The sequence below is a fragment of the Drosophila rhopaloa genome, unplaced genomic scaffold (assembly GCF_018152115.1).
Source record: "Drosophila rhopaloa isolate 14029-0021.01 unplaced genomic scaffold, ASM1815211v1 contig_3, whole genome shotgun sequence".
Lineage (NCBI taxonomy): Eukaryota > Metazoa > Arthropoda > Insecta > Diptera > Drosophilidae > Drosophila > Drosophila rhopaloa.
The window spans coordinates 16,095,541-16,113,275 of NW_025335123.1; the positions used below are offsets into that span (position 1 = coordinate 16,095,541).

The 17,735-nt window shown below is 44.0% G+C and overlaps 3 protein-coding genes across 4 annotated transcripts; 2 read left to right on the top strand and 1 right to left on the bottom strand.

Moving 5' to 3' along the window:
- Positions 1–696: 696 nt before the first annotated feature.
- LOC108048479 (rho-associated protein kinase 1) lies at positions 697–17,579 on the top strand. 2 transcript variants are annotated; one of them, XM_017129187.2, is made up of 11 exons: positions 697–1,575; positions 1,641–1,807; positions 5,457–5,602; positions 5,672–5,928; positions 10,711–13,339; positions 13,421–13,695; positions 13,791–13,984; positions 14,133–14,326; positions 14,394–14,499; positions 14,983–15,207; positions 15,539–17,579. In XM_017129187.2, the coding sequence occupies exons 2-11, from the start codon at positions 1,746–1,748 to the stop codon at positions 15,621–15,623; spliced, it is 4,173 nt and encodes a 1,390-aa protein (XP_016984676.1). In that variant the 5' UTR covers positions 697–1,575; positions 1,641–1,745; the 3' UTR covers positions 15,624–17,579. The 2 variants fall into 2 exon arrangements, with proteins under 2 accessions (XP_016984676.1, XP_016984677.1); XM_017129188.2 differs by having other exon boundaries at positions 13,818–13,984.
- Positions 6,098–7,972, top strand: LOC108048480. Its single transcript, XM_017129189.1, has 2 exons — positions 6,098–6,710; positions 6,775–7,972. The coding sequence occupies exons 1-2, from the start codon at positions 6,404–6,406 to the stop codon at positions 7,785–7,787; spliced, it is 1,320 nt and encodes a 439-aa protein (XP_016984678.1). The 5' UTR covers positions 6,098–6,403; the 3' UTR covers positions 7,788–7,972.
- Positions 8,068–9,549, bottom strand: LOC108048481 (fibrinogen-like protein 1). Its single transcript, XM_017129190.1, has 2 exons — positions 8,303–9,549; positions 8,068–8,245 (listed from the first exon to the last, which is right to left on the bottom strand). Exons 1-2 carry the CDS (start codon positions 9,340–9,342, stop codon positions 8,113–8,115), a joined length of 1,173 nt encoding a protein of 390 aa, XP_016984679.1. The 5' UTR covers positions 9,343–9,549; the 3' UTR covers positions 8,068–8,112.
- Positions 17,580–17,735: the final 156 nt, after the last annotated feature.

Here is a 17,735-nt window from a genome sequence, read left to right on the forward strand (position 1 = left end):
TTTAATGTAATGATTAAAACGAATTTTTAAAATACAAAGATGTATTTATTTGTTACCATTTCCACGGTTCTCAAGGACATGATTAAAAAATAGTAACAGTTTTCGTTTTTCTGCAAGATAACGGTAAAAGCAGTACATTTTTTTTATCCTTTGCTGATTTGTCTAAAAATATTTATAAATCCAAAAATGTTTTCTCACGAAAATGAAAAATATGTTATGTTAATTTTGTTATACAACTCAATAGTTTTTGAATGTTTAGCTTGAGTCACTTGAAATACTTTGCAATATATATTTTGATAATTATTATTAATTATTAAAATTTTTTGTGTTATTTTGTAGACCAAAATCATTTTTGCAACTCTCGTGACTGCTACAACTGAGAGCAATTTACAATATTTTTAATGCCGCATTAACGTTTTTGTGATTTCAAAAGCTTGTGGAAAAGAAACATTATTCTACTCTTTTTTTAAAAACTCAATGATAACATTTATTTTAAATATATATATATGTATTGAAAACCTCCTTGTACGCGCTCATTAGAGCTGGGCAATGCGCTCACGATGTATCGATATATCGAATGGTTGTGGGTGCTGGAAATGATCGAGATGGTTGGCGGCGTTGCCACCTGTCGGGTTTTCGATAGTTAGGGTATTTGGTCGGCGCCCAGCCTTGGTCACTCCGCGGCCAAGCGATGGTCACACCGCCGCCACTGCGATATTTCACCTTCGATATGTAAACATACTGCCATCTCTACCCCAGCACCGAGCCGAAAGAAGAAGTGCAACGCGCAGCGTCTAATTAAAACCAAATTGATCGATTTGGCAGCGGCCGAAACTGGACATTCGCAATTTGGGCGGTCAGCCGCCCCCGTCCCGTACCGCCCCGCCCCCCGCGCGTTTCCCGCTGCCGTGGAACAGTCCGTCGGTGTGACGCACGTCGGTGTGTGTGCCTTGTTATTGTTGTTGTAGCGCTTGCTACGTTCGCCGTTCGCAGTGCGGTGGTGTGCGAGCGAGCCAGTGTGTGTGTGAGTGTGTGCAAAGAGGTATCGTTGGAATTAACAAAAAAAAAAACAGAAAAAACAAGATTGGAAAAAATTTAAAAGCCGAGAAACAAAGCTGATCTTTAGCCACCTCCTTTCGGCCAGGTGTGCAAAAAGTGTTCACCCAACTGTTGCATGCCAAAGATTCCTGGGCCAACTCTTCTGTTCATCCACAAACATCCTGTTCATCGTCATACTACGACTTCCCTTGTACTCCCTGCAAAGACGCCTTTTCCAGGGATTAATAGTCTCCTGCCTCCCGGAAACACACGCACCTGGGAACTCCCGGGTGCTCTGCAGCGTCCGCATGTGGCGTTGGCGGCACTCCAGCAAAAGAAGCCAGCGCCAAGTGCCCAATCCTCATCGTAGTCCTCGACCGCACTCGGATAACTTTCAGTGGCAGCGCTACCACAGCAGTTAGCCGGAAAGAAAGCCACGCTCGTGACCTCATCGCCGGAACAACAACAGCCAGCGCTTGACGCGTGCCTCCTCATTACCATTAACATTCCCATAACCAGGCGACCATCTCCTGGCAGGTAAATATACGCTAATGAAGACTGCCTAGGCCAGCACTCAGTTAATCACTTTTTGCCGCTTTCAGGGCACCAGCTGACCACGACTAAGCAGTAGAAAGAAGCAACCGATCACAAGAAGGCACTTGCCACCAGGAAGCACCTGTAACTGCAGCTGGAACCCTTGCATTTGCATGCCTGTTGGACTAGAACCTGTGACCAGCCAGCGCAGCATGGATGTGGAACGAAGGCGCCGGTGAGTGCTCGAGATGGCGGCCCAAAAGCAACTGCTCCACTCAATTAATTGTCACCCGAATGGCAGCAGCCATTGGCATCGCCCCGCATCGCATCGCACAGATACGTGCGATTTGTACAGACAGATTTGTGATTTGTTCAACTACGCTGGCAGTTAGCAGGCAGCTAGCACAATTCAGCGCAAGCCAAACGGGCCAGGCCAAAACAAATCAAAAAGTAATACACCGCTGGCAAACACCTTCCATATCTCATGTTCAAAGCGACAGCGCGGCAATCAAATTGACAAGCGAGTGAACAAAACGGGGGGCGACTTTATAATAAATTTGCCATTTTCGCATTAAAATTTGTAACCAAACCAAACTGAAACGAACGCAGTAGCTGATGCCGCCGCCGCTGATGCCGTTTTGTCAGTTGCAGGCGTCGCGTTGCATCGGCTGCATCGTTTTGGGTCAAAAAGAGGCCAAGCCGCAGGGAGAGAGAACAACCCGCAGCCTTTCCCATTGGACAGTAGAGACGGTATTGGCGGTATAGGCGGTATAGGGCATGTGGCCATGGCTAATGCCCGCCGCCCTCCATTCGAGCGAGCCGGAACGGTACGTTGCTCTCCACGCTTCCAGCTCGTCCTGCTCCGCTTCCAAATTGCAAATTTCAAATACCAAATTCAGTTGAGTACCAGTACCTACTGGCTAAAACAATTCCGTGGTTTCGACTATGCATATAAATTCTTTAATTTTATTACCCATCCACTCAGTATCTGTTGTAAGCACATATTAGCGCAAACAGAAAAGTATTTGCGTACTAACAAAGGCCAATTGCATTGCGCATTTGGTCATAAAAGCCAACAGTTCCTTTGTGCTTTGCAAGTTAATTAGAATTAATAAGGTGTGGAAGAGATTCTGCAACGCAGATGCAGAAGCTCCAGTCAAGTCCTTTCCAATACAAAGCATTCAATTTGTTAACTTAACGAAAAAAAAAAGAGCAGTTGCTTTCCAGCACAAATTTGGCGACGTTGTATAAATTAAATTGAAAATTATATTGTCTATAGGTGACGATAATGTTGTCGTCGTCGTTTCATAGTCGTTGTTGTTGCCGCGGTTATTATGTATTATTATTATTGTTGTTGTTGTTATTGTTTTGGTTGTTCATAATTATGTTGTTGTTGCCATTGCCGCTTTGGCCAAATCGAAATCAACAGCGGCAACGAAAATTCATCGCAGCATTTTTGAAAATTCCACTTTCCCAAGTTGTTTGCGTTTGCTGTGTTGCTATTACCCGCTGTTTGGACGTTTTGTTTTTGGCTTTTCTGTCATGCCGTAAGTGGCGATGATGAAATCACAACAATTCAAACACCTTTTAGTATCAATTTTTAGCGCCGACTGTCATCGGTGTTTGGCTAAGCCTAGCTCGGTTCGAATCCGATTGCTCTGGCGACTCCTACGGCTTCGACCCGTTCCGTCCACTCACTCGCCTCGTATTGATGTTGGGGCAGTGCAAATATTTGCCTCTCTGCCAGCTAATTGCACATAAATTTTGGTTACTTTGGGCCAACCCACGTGGGATTGCAACTCGGCACCCAATGGTTAGCAGAATCCCTACGAAATGCCTCGAAATAGAGCTAATATCCACCCACTCGCCTATCCCAATATAATTGCCTTGTTCTTTTCCGAAAAAGTAGTTTAATTATCCCGTTCCAGATATTCCGATTTTCAAAGCGACTTTTCCCATGGTCCGTTGTCTCGTATTTTGTTATAATTAAATTACCAAATGTACCATATCATCCTTATAAATTTCGTTCCGCTAAGTACTTCATCTTATTTTGGTTATGCTGTGTTTACAAATCTTATTTTCAATGATTAATTGTTTTTTTCTATTTCTATTAAAAGTGAATATCTAATTACTCGTAATAATAATATGATCAATATTTAGTTAATGCATTTGATTCACAAAATATATATATTTTTCATACGCAATTTGAATTTCTTATTCGCAATATAACACACTTTCCAAGTTTTTATACTATTATCTTGAAATAAGGCATACAATATTAATGAGTAATATTTCTAATTATCAGAAATTTTAAACCAACACCATGTGATCAGTAATGAGAGCTAACGCTTACCGACTACTGAATTTAGTATACTATATTTACTAAACTATATTACGCTAGTTTTTCAATGATCACCATGTTCATTCATTAAAGAACAAAGCTGAGCGATTTAATGATAAGTATAAATGAAACATTTAAATGTTTTTTTTTAACTGATTACAACTAAAGCTTGACTAGTGAATTAAAATGCTTCTTTGTAAAGCATATAATATTTAATTTGATTCATAATTTTTCTGCTTAAAGTGAAGATTGCAACGACCCACTTTACGTTCTAAGAAACCGTAATTAATTTGTTTTTAATATCAGTCTTGGCGGAAAACAAGAGCACTATCTTTGCTTCGGTTTTTCTTGGCCACTTCACTGTCCATATTTGTGTACATAAGTTTGGTTTCCAATGGGTGTCAGCCCGAAGGTGGCGGCGGCCGCAAGGTGTTCCATTCAAAAACCAATGCAGACCGAGCAAGCCGAGGCAAAAAATCCAGAGTGCTCATCATCATGGCAGCTCCAGCTGCTCAAGTGGGCCGTATCGACGGCAAGTCGCTGTCACTGGCCTGCACATGGCTTGCATTCCATCCACAATTTATCAAAGTCCACAGAGTCGAGCGATAAAGTCAAGGCCTCCTCCTCTGCGGTCGCCCCTCGCTTCCGGCCAGCTCTATTTGCCAGGTTCTCAATGGAGCGCAGTGTTCTAATTGCGATAACGCGTCTCGGATCTCAAATGTCCGGGCATGTGCCGCCCATTTGTCTGCCACTGAACCACTGGATTGGGGTAGATCTGCGGTGTAGTCCGTGTCCGCTCTTCTGACTCACCGCCAGTCCAACTCCCTGCTCTGAAATCCCATGAAATTTCGACAGCTTGGCTGTCTCCGCTTATTATTTACATTGTCAAGCGCATACAGTTGCGGTGAATTTGATAGCACTTTACAATAAACTCAATTAGAGCAATCTTACTCTACCCACATTTTTTCAAAAATATATATTATGTATATCCTGCATCTAAACAAGGGTTACTGAATCTATTTTACAAAAACATTTAAAATTGTGCGTAGTGTCAGTTTCTAAGAGTTTTATTGAAACCTCATAATTTTCGAAAAGTAATTAAACCAATTTTTAATGGGAAAACTCATTCTGTGCCGGGGGAAAATAGGTCCATTATGATGCCGAAATTGCAACACATATGCCTACTTCTAAAACCATGGCCAATTAAATTCGCTGATGCAGTAATAACAACAATTCTTTCATGTAGAGATGCGAAGTTTTTAATGCCATTATTAGGACCGCAGCTGTAGGTTTTTGGATGGGGTACCGGGAAGTGGTGTTTATACGTCCATGAGTAATCTGCGCACTTTTCCCTCATAGTTCTTTTTCTTTTTCGTTATTATTTTGTTTCCTTTTTTGTTTGTTTATGCGAGCGATTTGCATGACGACCAGCGGAAGAACAGTTGAACAATCAAACACTCATCGAAAGTAAACAATGAACGAATCGCATATGATTAATTCGGATTGTGGAACACCTCTAATTTCCCATTTCCCCGTTTTCCAGGGCGAATACGCTCGAGCGCGAGATGCGCGATCCGACCAGCATCTGCAATGTGGACTGCCTGCTGGACACGGTTTCGGCTTTGGTCAGCGATTGCGATCACGACTCCCTGAGGCGGCTGAAGAACATCGAGCAGTATGCGACCAAATGTGAGATACCATAGCCTGAAAACATCCAGGGCATCCACCATCTAAATAACCACTCTCCTTGATCCGCAGATAAACCCCTGGCGCTGCAAATCAACCAGCTGCGGATGAACGTGGAGGATTTCGACTTCATCAAGCTCATCGGCGCCGGCGCCTTTGGAGAGGTGCAGCTGGTCCGGCACAAATCCTCCAGCCAGGTGTACGCCATGAAGCGGCTGTCCAAGTTCGAGATGATGAAGCGACCGGACTCCGCCTTCTTCTGGGAGGAGCGACACATCATGGCGCACGCCAACTCCGAGTGGATCGTCCAGCTGCACTTTGCCTTCCAGGTGAGCTAGCTGTTCAGCCTTTAACTAGTTCAATAACATCTTCGCACGAGTGGTTTTCTTAAAACATATTACAAAAATAATACAAATATTCTCTAACCGGAAGGCTCTGTAGCTCGCATTCCCTCTTAGTAGATAGTATTTTGAGTTATGGAACTATAGTATAAACGGTAGCAAATGAATCACACAATTTCGAAATATATGTGAATCACAAAAGTTCAAACCCAGAACAGCTAAAAGGTGTTAAGTTATTTGTTTACCTTATGGGCCTAAAACTACTTCAAAAACAACAATCAATAGTACTGCAAAAATATTTGATTAAAAGTAATAATTTGCTTTAGCCCAGCAGGCCTTGCTTTATACTTTAAATCACTTTTTATGTAGTAGCTTCAATAAACAATTTGAAAGACAAAATAGAATAAAACGAGGCAAATTACTTTAAAATAGCAAAAGAATATAGCGGAAGGATAGCGTAATTATGGACAATATAATAAAGAGTAGTGCACTCTTAGAGATCCTCAAGTCGCCGTTGCCAGATTTTTGTTTCGAGAGTAAGAATGAGGACGGTGCTGGCAATCTTGGACGTCAAAGTGCAGTAAAACTGAGTGCCGAAGCCCCGGAATTTGTGCCTCGTTTCAAGAGGGAAGAGTCCACCGAAAATAAAGATGAAGATGTGGACTTGAATGAATTAAAGAAAATGTTTGAGGCCCTGGATGATGAGAAGGCGACTAAGCCGATTATGTTGAAGTTGCCCTGGAAGGGATTTCCCAAGAGATCTCAAAGAAGTAAAGCAGATATTTATAGATAATTGATAATTGCATTTGGTATACCATCAACTTTCTGTTTTAGCTTCACACAGTACCCAGGTGGTTTTGTTGAATGAAGTGGACTACATGATTGTTCCCCGCAACAAGGGGACGAAAAAGTCCAAGGAAGAAAATCTATTTATTAACTCGGATACGACGCGCCCTGAAAGCAAGGGAAATGCCACACAGAAGAGTGCTGTTACCACTTCATCTGATGTCCCTCTGGATTCCCCGCCACCTGCTGAAAAGCGTTTGAGTGCACAGGAGAGGCGTCGTGAGCAGGAGAGAAATGTGGCTTTGGAAGCCTTGAAATTGGCGGAACAGAGACGTAGGGGTCATTCAGTTCCCTCCCCGGATTGTGACCAAGCCCATCCCATTGTGCATCTCTCCCGATCGCCTCTAAGATTTACGCCCGAGGAGAGAATTAAAGTGGACCGCCTAAAAGCCGCAAAGCGGGAACGAATCGAGAAGGCTCTTTTGGAAATGGCAAATAACCAACAGGAGCAGCAGGACAATGGCTCGCCCAATGAGGAGCGGACTCAGAACCATGGGTCCAATCGCCATATTAACATTCGAAAAGAACCACAAATGCCAGGAGAGATGGACATCGCCCAGACCAAAAGATATATACCCACCGCCAAGGAATGGAACGTGCAACGTCGTGCCAAGCATATGGCCAAGATGGAAGCCAAAGTGGAAAATGAAAACTGTTTTCAGCCAGCTAAAACAAGGCGAATATTTACCAACTCCCGTGGTAACAATATCAAGCCATCGAAGTTTGCAAAAGGAGGAGATCTTGTGGCCAAGGCCACTCCGCCAACTGAACTACTCAAATGGGAGCAACGCAAGGGAAACCTCACCCATTTCCGAAAGCTCCCCAAATCGACACCCCGTCAAATGCTCCAAACTCCGTTTAAGATGCCAATTAATCTGAAGGAAGGAGACGTACAGCGCTATAGTATCGAGCAATTGCTGGAATTAGAACCACAGCCGGAAGAACTTGAAAAACCAAATATCGATCAGATTCTCAATCGATTGGGACTTGTGTCCCATTGATTTTATCACTGTTTTGTACTCACCGTAATATCTGAACCTTTCATTTTCTTTGATTTTTTTTACAAATTCTATTTTGAGATGGGTTGATGAGTTACCATAGTTAGCTGAATTTGTATTATGTGCGTAAACTGACAAGAAAAGCCATTTCATATATGTATAAATAAAATATAAAATGTTTTACGTTCCTACTATGATTTAAATGCTTCAGTTTTATAGTAACAAAAAAAAAATATATATATATACCCTTTTTTATCTACGAGTAAGATTTCATATATTTTGTTTGCAAATTATGTTTATATTATATGAAAAACATTATGGGTTTCATTTACACAGGCCTAATCATTATTTCAACATAAGTTAACGAGACCTTTTTATTGCCATCCCAGGAAGTCCAATGAATTCCATTTTTAGATGCATCTGTAACGATACCATCCTTAAAATAATTTCCATTGAGCGTGCTGTAATTTGAAATCGTTTTAATTAGATTGTTTGAATAGGTTTTAACAAGTGTTTACCAATAGCCACAGTCATTGTACCACCAACCACCGTTTCCGTTGAAGGCACAATTGATTTTATAGTTGTCATGCTGCCAGTCATAAGTAGTGAACTTTTGTTTCTCATCAGATCTCAGGACGTCTCCGACTGAACCCGTATAGTTCCCCAACGATATCAGCTCGTACAGTTCATATTCGCTGCCAATGAGGAAATCATCGTAATGTGCGTAGCCGATGCGTCCAGTAGTAGCATCTCCAAGTGTAATAGAGAGTTCATGTCGACGTCCCTGAGTCATTGAGTGAATTTTATCTAGTCCGATGAAAAATTCGCCGTCTATATTTCCAAACCCGTCCTTGTAGTCCTTCCAGGGCCGATCAAAATTTTCCGAGCCGTCCATTCGCCTTTGAATGGTCGTCCAACCACTTGCTTTGCAGAGGTCTTTAAATGTGTAGATTCTGGGCAATTTCATTTCGTAAATACACGCCAATAGTCCTTTATTATGTATATTTCCCAAATCGAAACTTGACTGGTCTCTTATTTCGTTATCGTTCGATTCAAGGGCTTCTGTTAAAGTTTTGAGCCTTTCGATTTCGCTATTTTGTGAAACTATTTTGTCTTTAGATATTTCGATTTCTCCTGAAGCATTATGTAAGTTACGGCGAAGGTCCTCAATAGTTTTTGTCATAAGACTTTCTTTGTAATCCTTATCTTTGAGCAATTCATTTAGTTTACTAATTTCTTCATCCTTATAATTTTTTTCCTTGCCTATGTTACTTATTTCATTCTGCAGCTCTTCAATATTTGTTGTCAAAGAGTTTCCTCTTTCATTGTTTTCCATAATTTCTTTATTTTTTAAAATTAATATGTCCTCCCTAATTGCAATTTCACTTTTAGCCCTATCCAGTTCTCCCTGTAAGTCAGTAATATTTTGTGTTGAAGTAATTAGTTCGTCATCTTTAATTTTGATTTGGCTTGTAGCAATTTCTAATTGACTCTGCAAATTTGTAATCATTTCTTCCAACCGGCTGACTTCGACTTTCACTCTTTCATTGTTTTCCATAATTTCTTTATTTTTTAAATTTAATAGGTCCTCCCTAATTTTAATTTCACTTTTAGCCGTATCCAGTTCTCCCTGTAAGTCATTAATATTTTGTGTTGAAGTAATTAGATCGTCATCTTTAATTTTGATTTGGGTTGTAGCAATTTCCAATTGACTCTGCAAATTTGTAATCACTTTTTCCAACCGGCTGACTTTGTCGGCTTCTGTTTGGAGTAGTACATTTTGATCCTCTATTTTTTTATTTTTTGCATTTATTACACCTTTTGTGTGATTAATTTGTTCATTCGCAACAACAATCTGACTTTGTAATAATTTTATATCTTTCATATTCTGATTAAGCAATACACTTTGGTTGTTCTTCTTAACTCGGTTATTTAACTGCTTACGCATACTCAAAATTTCCATATTTTGTTCATTGATAAGATCTAATTTTACTCCTATTTGAAGTTCAATTACTGCTATTTCATTCCGCAATTTTATAATAGTTTCGTTCAAAGAATTTACGCTGCCGGCTAGTTTATCGTTGTCTTCGAGAACCTCAGAACAATCCTTACGAAATAAGTTGGCACCGATAGAAGTAATTTCGATCAAAATCAAAATTGTCACAAAAATTTTTAAAATGTCCGATTTCATGATGTTGATTGCTGCACGACTTCTCGACATTAAACCAAACTAAGCTCGTCGTTGAACATATATACTGTATATATGGGAAAACCCGACCTGAGATAAGCATAATTTTAATCGCTCGAATATGTATTCTTGTCTGCTAAAATGGAATCTTTTGTCATAATTAACAAAACAAAATAAAAAAATAAAGATCGAAACAATTCTAAACATATTATTCCTAAGAGGAGTTATTTTGCTTTAATTTTTAAAGTTTATACTTTAATTTGTCTGTCTGTATTTTGCTTGATATCCAGTTGTGGCCAATCAATTTAGGTAGCTTACATTTCATTATGCTGTCAATGAATCACAGTTTAATTTTGCTATAAGTTAATAACTTGCCAGAACTCGGCAAATATAGTTTATAAACAACAAATAATTTGTGACATATAATTTATGGTTATACCCTTATGAAACCTTATAAAATATATATATTCTTAATCAGCATGACCATACCGTTTGCAAGCTCGATTTAAAAGCTACAGATTTGAAGCTGTTTTTTTTTTTTTCAATTTGAGTATATTATAATTATATATATATATTGAGTATATTATTTTTAATTTGCAGGGGTATTAAACCGAAACTAGCTTCCGTTCTTGTTTTTTAAGAGTATATAGTATATTTTCTGGATTACAGAGAAATTTTAAAATGAGCTTGAACTTTCCCCGGACGTATAAGTAAATAAATTCTTATCTCTCTCCGTAGGATGCCAAATATCTGTACATGGTGATGGACTTTATGCCCGGCGGCGACATCGTGTCGCTGATGGGCGACTACGACATACCGGAGAAGTGGGCCATCTTCTACACGATGGAGGTGGTGCTGGCCCTGGACACCATACACAACATGGGCTTTGTGCATCGCGACGTCAAGCCGGATAACATGCTCCTCGACAGCTACGGCCACCTGAAACTGGCCGACTTTGGGACCTGCATGCGAATGGGCGCCAACGGGCAGGTGGTGTCCAGCAATGCGGTGGGCACACCGGACTACATCAGTCCCGAGGTGCTGCAGTCGCAGGGCGTGGACAACGAGTACGGACGGGAGTGCGACTGGTGGTCGGTGGGCATCTTCCTCTACGAGATGCTCTTCGGCGAGACTCCCTTCTACGCGGACTCACTGGTGGGCACCTACGGCAAGATCATGGATCACAAGAACTCGCTCAGCTTCCCGCCCGAGGTGGAGATTAGCGAGCAGGCCAAAGCCCTGATCCGGGCCTTCCTCACGGACCGAACGCAACGTTTGGGTCGCTACGGCATCGAGGACATCAAGGCGCATCCGTTCTTTCGCAACGACACCTGGTCGTTCGACAACATTCGCGAGAGTGTGCCGCCGGTGGTGCCGGAGCTCTCCTCCGACGACGATACGCGCAATTTCGAGGACATCGAGCGGGACGAGAAGCCGGAGGAGGTGTTCCCCGTGCCCAAGGGCTTCGATGGCAACCACCTGCCCTTCATCGGCTTCACGTACACGGGCGACTATCAGCTGCTGTCCAGCGACACCGTGGATGCGGAGTCCAAGGAGGCCAGTGTGGCGAACAGCGGAGCGGCGAGCAATAACCACGGCCACGGGCACAACCACCGCCATCGGCCGTCGAACTCCAACGAGCTGAAGCGCCTGGAGGCGCTGCTGGAGCGGGAGCGTGGCCGGTCGGAGGCACTGGAGCAGCAGGACGCGGGCCTGCGGCAGCAGATCGAGCTGATAACGAAGCGCGAGGCGGAGCTGCAGAGGATTGCCTCGGAGTATGAGAAGGATCTGGCTCTGCGACAGCACAACTACAAGGTGGCCATGCAAAAGGTGGAGCAGGAAATCGAGCTGCGCAAGAAGACGGAGGCGCTGCTCGTTGAGACGCAGCGCAATCTGGAGAACGAGCAGAAGACGCGGGCACGCGACCTGAACATCAACGACAAGGTCATCTCCCTGGAGAAGCAGCTGCTGGAGATGGAGCAGAGCTACAAGACGGAGACGGAGCACACACAGAAGCTGAAGAAGCACAACGCCGAGCTGGGATTCACGGTCAAGTCGCAGGAGGAGAAGGTGCGCGACATGGCCGACATGATCGACACGCTCCAAAAGCAGAAGGAGGAGCTGGGTCAGGAGTATTCCGGGCTGCATGCGCTGGTGGTGCAGGAGAAGAACCTGCGTTCGCAGCTCAAGGAGATGCACAAGGAGGCCGAGAACAAGATGCAGACGCTGACCAACGACTACGAGCGGACACTGAGTCGCGAGCAGAAGGCGCAGGAGGACAACCGGGCGCTGCTCGAGAAGATCAGCGACCTGGAGAAGGTCAACGCCGGCCTTGACTTCGAGCTGAAGGCGGCCCAGGGCCGCTACCAGCAGGAGGTGAAGGCCCACCAAGAGACGGAGAAGTCCCGCCTCGTCTCCCGCGAGGAGGCCAATCTACAGGAGGTGAAGGCGCTGCAGTCGAAGCTCAACGAGGAGAAGTCCGCCCGCATCAAGGCCGACCAGCACTCGCAGGAGAAGGAGCGTCAGCTGAGCATGCTGTCCGTCGACTATCGCCAAATCCAACTGCGCTTGCAGAAGCTCGAGGGCGAGTGCCGGCAGGAGTCGGAGAAGGTAGCCGCGCTGCAGTCCCAGCTCGACCAGGAGCACAGCAAGCGCAACGCCCTGCTCTCGGAGCTCAGTCTGCACAGCTCGGAGGTGGCGCACCTGCGATCCCGTGAGAACCAGCTGCAGAAGGAACTGTCTGCCCAGCGTGAGGCGAAGCGCCGCTTCGAGGAGGATCTCACCCAGCTGAAGAGCAATCACCACGAGGCGCTGGCCAACAACCGGGAGCTTCAGGCCCAACTCGAGGCGGAGCAGTGCTTCTCGCGGCTGTACAAGACGCAGGCGAACGAGAACCGGGAGGAGAGCGCCGAGCGGTTGTCCAAGATCGAGGATCTCGAGGAGGAACGCGTGTCGCTGAAGCACCAGGTGCAGGTGGCCGTTGCCCGCGCCGACTCGGAGGCTTTGGCCCGCTCCATTGCCGAGGAGACCGTGGCCGATCTCGAGAAGGAGAAGACAATCAAGGAGCTGGAGCTGAAGGACTTCGTGATGAAGCACCGCAACGAGATCAATGTCAAGGAGGCGGCCTTGGCCACGCTCAAGGAGGCGGAGATCGAGCTGCACAAGAAGCTGGGCCAGAAGGGCGCCGAATGCGAGGATCTCGTCCAGCAGCACAAGAAGCAGCTGGACGAACACTCGCTGTTGAGGACCAGCAAGGACGAGGAGATCACCAAGCTGCTGGACAAGTGCAAGAACGAGGTCCTGCTCAAACAGGTGGCGGTAAACAAGCTGGCCGAGGTGATGAACCGACGCGACTCCGACCTGCCCAGTAAGTTGCAACCGTACTTTGCGCCTGCCACCACTAATCCCATTCCAATTTCAATCCCAATCCCAAATGTATTCCCCGCAGAGCAAAAGAACAAGGCCCGCTCCACCGCCGAGCTGCGCAAGAAGGAGAAGGAGATGCGCCGGCTGCAGCAGGAGCTCTCGCAGGAGCGCGACAAGTTCAACCAGCTGCTCCTCAAACACCAGGACCTGCAGCAGCTGTGCGCCGAGGAGCAGCAGCTCAAGCAGAAGATGGTCATGGAGATCGATTGCAAGGCCACCGAGATCGAGCATCTGCAGAGCAAGCTGAACGAGACGGCGTCGCTCTCATCGGCGGACAACGATCCCGAGGATAGTCAGGTGAGCATTGTTGCCGGCGTCCAGCGAACACAAAGAACACTCACACAGAACTCACACCACACACATGCTCCTCCACTCCTCCCGGGCGTCTCTAGCACTCCTCTCTGCTCTCCCTCACACAGGACTCGGTTTTCGAGGGCTGGCTGAGTGTGCCCAACAAGCAGAACCGGCGACGTGGCCACGGCTGGAAGCGGCAGTACGTCATCGTGTCGTCGCGCAAAATCATCTTCTACAACTCGGACATCGACAAGCACAACACCACGGATGCGGTGCTCATCCTGGACCTGAGGTGCGTTCCAAGTTGAATAGTTACAATATCTTTGGTTATGCTTAAAAAGTCTGCTTAAGACGCCTCGAAAAGGTCTTTTAATGTGATTGACCCCCTAATCCCATGTTTTCTATCCGACTCCTGACTAATTCTTGATTCTACCCGACAGCAAAGTGTACCACGTGCGTAGCGTCACTCAGGGTGATGTCATACGCGCCGATGCCAAAGAGATTCCGCGCATCTTCCAGCTGCTGTACGCCGGCGAGGGTGCCTCCCATCGTCCCGATGAGCAGAGTCAGCTGGATGTGAGCGCGCTGCACGGAAGTAGCAATGAGGAACGCCCGGGCACCATTGTCCACAAAGGTGAGGAGGCTGAACATTGAGGCTGATGGCATTGGACCCGACTTAACTTATCTCTCCCGCCCAACAGGTCACGAGTTCGTCCACATCACCTACCACATGCCCACGGCCTGTGAGGTGTGCCCGAAGCCGTTGTGGCACATGTTCAAGCCGCCGGCGGCTTACGAATGCAAGAGGTCAGTACTTAAGAGGGATAGTGTTTTATATTTCCACTTCGTTTCAAATGAACCCAGCCCATAATCAAATTCGCTTCAATTAAGTTATAATTGATAGACAGACCGTCTGGTTTATTATCAGCTACTTTTAATAGGTTCTTTTTATTTTTGTATGACTTTTATATTGTGAGAATGCCAGCTTAGCACAATGAATTATGGAGTTTTCCATCATTTTTTATTCTGATAACACAGAATTTCGGGAATTTGATTTAAACCTTTTTTTTTTTATTAGTATATTGTATTAGGCTATAACATATTTTGACTTCGGAAACGAATTATATATTTATTAATTTATTTTGATGTATTAAGCGTTGAATTATATTTATTTAATTATTAATTTTTATTTTTCCTTTTTTTTTATTTTTGTATTACCTAAGTTGTATTATTTTGGGTTTTGATTTGCTGACTTGTTACTGATCCCACTGCCTGTCGCTCCGTTTCCAGATGCCGCAACAAGATCCACAAGGAGCATGTGGACAAGCACGACCCGCTGGCGCCCTGCAAGCTGAATCACGATCCGCGCAGTGCCCGAGACATGCTGCTCCTGGCCGCCACGCCAGAGGATCAAATGATGTGGGTGGCGCGCCTGCTGAAGCGTATCCAAAAGAGTGGATACAAGGCCAACTCGTCCAACAACAACAGCACCGATGGCAGCAAGATATCGCCCAGGTAAAGCAGGCCCAGTTCCAGGCCCAGGACTAAGCCCTTGACGTTGCCCGGGAGTCAGCAGGCAGTCGTTTCGTGTTTCCAAACCACCCAACTACTTTACTAACTGATCCAAATTGTGTGAATCCCGTCCGACCCCAAAACAAACCCCCGGCTTTTGTGCTCCCCCGTATCTGTGCGTGTGTCTCTAATCTCGATTGGTATTTCTCTTTCTCTCTCTCCCCCACTGTCGCTGCTAACCACCATCAATGATCACTATCATCATCACCATCATGATCACTATAAATCATCCAACCTCATCACAATCCATCCATCGCCTGAATCGAATTGGCAGCCAATCGACGCGCTCCTCCTACAAGCCGTATGCGGTTAATGTGCAACGCTCCGCCACGCTGCCAGCCAACTCGTCGCTGAAATGAACGCCGACCGATCCAATGCGATCCGATCCCAGATCCCAGATGCCAGATCCTAGATCCCAGATCCCCGGCGCGGCCTTTGCAGCTGGAGCCGGGAGCAGCGAGTCTCCAGCCCCAACGAAACTAATGCTATGCAAACTGATACTGATATATAGAGAGAAAAAAAAAGAGAGAGTGAGCAACTGCAACTTCAATGGCAACTGCAACTACTATCTTAAATTAACGCTCTAAACATACATGCTACAGTAATCTAAAAATATTTTTTGAGTAATTTTTTACAAGCTAAACTAAACTACAACTAAACTGAAACTAAAACTAATACTAAAACTGTATCTTAAAGAACATGTAAAGCCAATGCAACTCGTTTAACGCTTACCTAACACATCAAACTGAATGGTGAGAAAGCTATGTAGAACAGAAGTGGCAACGTCAAGCGGGTCAGATAAACCATGGATTTGTCGCGTCGTTGTACTTTATATACTATATACAATATATAAATATAAATACGTTATGGTATTCCATGGCCTGCTATTGTATTCTATCACCGCACTCAGCACAACGATGAGAGCTGTACTTAGTTAAGTGAATCCATGTCGCAGAAATGAAGGACGTTTGAAGGAGCTGATTCAGTCGACTCCTTTTTACATCTTGATTGCCTTGTAAGAACTTTTTTTTTATACATATATTTATATATATATATATATAAAGCATATATACATACTTGTTGTTGTTGTGTAGCGAATCCGATTGGCCAAACGTTGTTCTTAGTTGTAAAGAAGCGAGAAGATAACAAATAACAAATTGCATATGAACAGAGCTATACATTATATTCGTAGAGATGTAGAGATAAATATACTCCACCAAGAGCATATCCTGTAAGCCACATGCCAGCTAACAACAAACGAATCGAGCATACAACAAACCAGAACTAAGTTAAAGCCACTTTACAAAGCTTTAACTTGTATTCCATTTAATGATCACTCTTTTTTACAGAAATAATATAGATTTACGTGTACAAGAGAAGTGGAAAACAATCAGTTACTTAAAAGGCAAACAAAATATGCTGTCCTATTCCAGTTTCCAGTTCCGATTTCAAATCGGTGTTTGAGAAATCGGAATAAGTGCATTCGAAATCGTTGGTTTCGGGCATTTTGTCTCAGAGGCAAATTCAAAAGTAAAGCCGATAAATAGTCTTTTTTGTTTTCGATTTGCGGTTTTCCCTTTGCAAAAGACTCGATGGGAACCGGAAACGGAAACGGTAACGGAATAGAGTGTCTCTAGCCATGGACAGAGCGAAACATGAATCGAAACTAAACTAAAATAAAGTAAAAGTAAACGTAAAGTACACCTAACGATACGAAATGAAAGATGCGACACAGCGTTGTGTGTAAAAGGCTACGTCTAAGTATTAAATATCCAATATGTTCTAGTTGTAAGCTAAGCAAATTATTTATTTGTATCGGCAACGGAAACGGCAGCAGCTTAGCACTCTTTAATTTGTATTCCATTAATGTTGATTTTACTTATGATTTCGAACCCGAGTTTTGAGTTTTGAGTTTTGTAGTAATTTGCGTAGTTTGTTTTACAGAGTGTACAGAGTGAGAGGCGCCAGCGCATTGCATTTAAAAGTAACGATAATAATAGCAACATTTCGAAGTTCTGGCTGGCTGGCTTTAAACATCGGTAGTCGGTTATTGTATATCGCTAATAGTCTATCGATAGCCGCAAAAAAACAGCCGATAAGTTCGGACTTTGATTTTGAAATCGAAGCGCTGCTTTCATTTACTTTGTATTTTATTTGCACTATTATTATGATGATCATTCGTATTACGTTTATGTTTAATTGTACTCTTTAGTTTAACCACGTTTGTAATTGCATTTGACCTCGAATCTTATCGACTGGCATCCAAATGGAATTGCAAACCTCAAGCAAATAAAATGATAATGTGTATAAAATCAGTATTCATTTGTTTTCTCTTGTTTCTTGTTTTTTACTTTTGGTTTCATTTGGTTGTTCCCGCATATAAGTATTCCCCCCCATATCATAGATCTTCTGGAGCAGAATATACCGACGATGAGACTGTGAAACCGCCTTAACTACCGTAGGAGTACGGA

Coding starts and splice junctions, on each gene's coding strand:
- LOC108048479 (XM_017129187.2), top strand. CDS start 1,746: ATGCCTGTTGGACTAGAACCTGTGACCAGCCAGCGCAGCATGGATGTG. Junction 13,696..13,790: donor ACGATCCCGAGGATAGTCAG/GTGAGCATTGTT, acceptor GGGCGTCTCTAG/CACTCCTCTCTGCTCTCCCT. Junction 13,985..14,132: donor GTGCTCATCCTGGACCTGAG/GTGCGTTCCAAG, acceptor TCTACCCGACAG/CAAAGTGTACCACGTGCGTA.
- LOC108048480 (XM_017129189.1), top strand. CDS start 6,404: ATGGACAATATAATAAAGAGTAGTGCACTCTTAGAGATCCTCAAGTCG. Junction 6,711..6,774: donor TCCCAAGAGATCTCAAAGAA/GTAAAGCAGATA, acceptor TTTCTGTTTTAG/CTTCACACAGTACCCAGGTG.
- LOC108048481 (XM_017129190.1), bottom strand. CDS start 9,342: ATGGAAAACAATGAAAGAGTGAAAGTCGAAGTCAGCCGGTTGGAAGAA. Junction 8,246..8,302: donor TACAATGACTGTGGCTATTG/GTAAACACTTGT, acceptor TTCAAATTACAG/CACGCTCAATGGAAATTATT.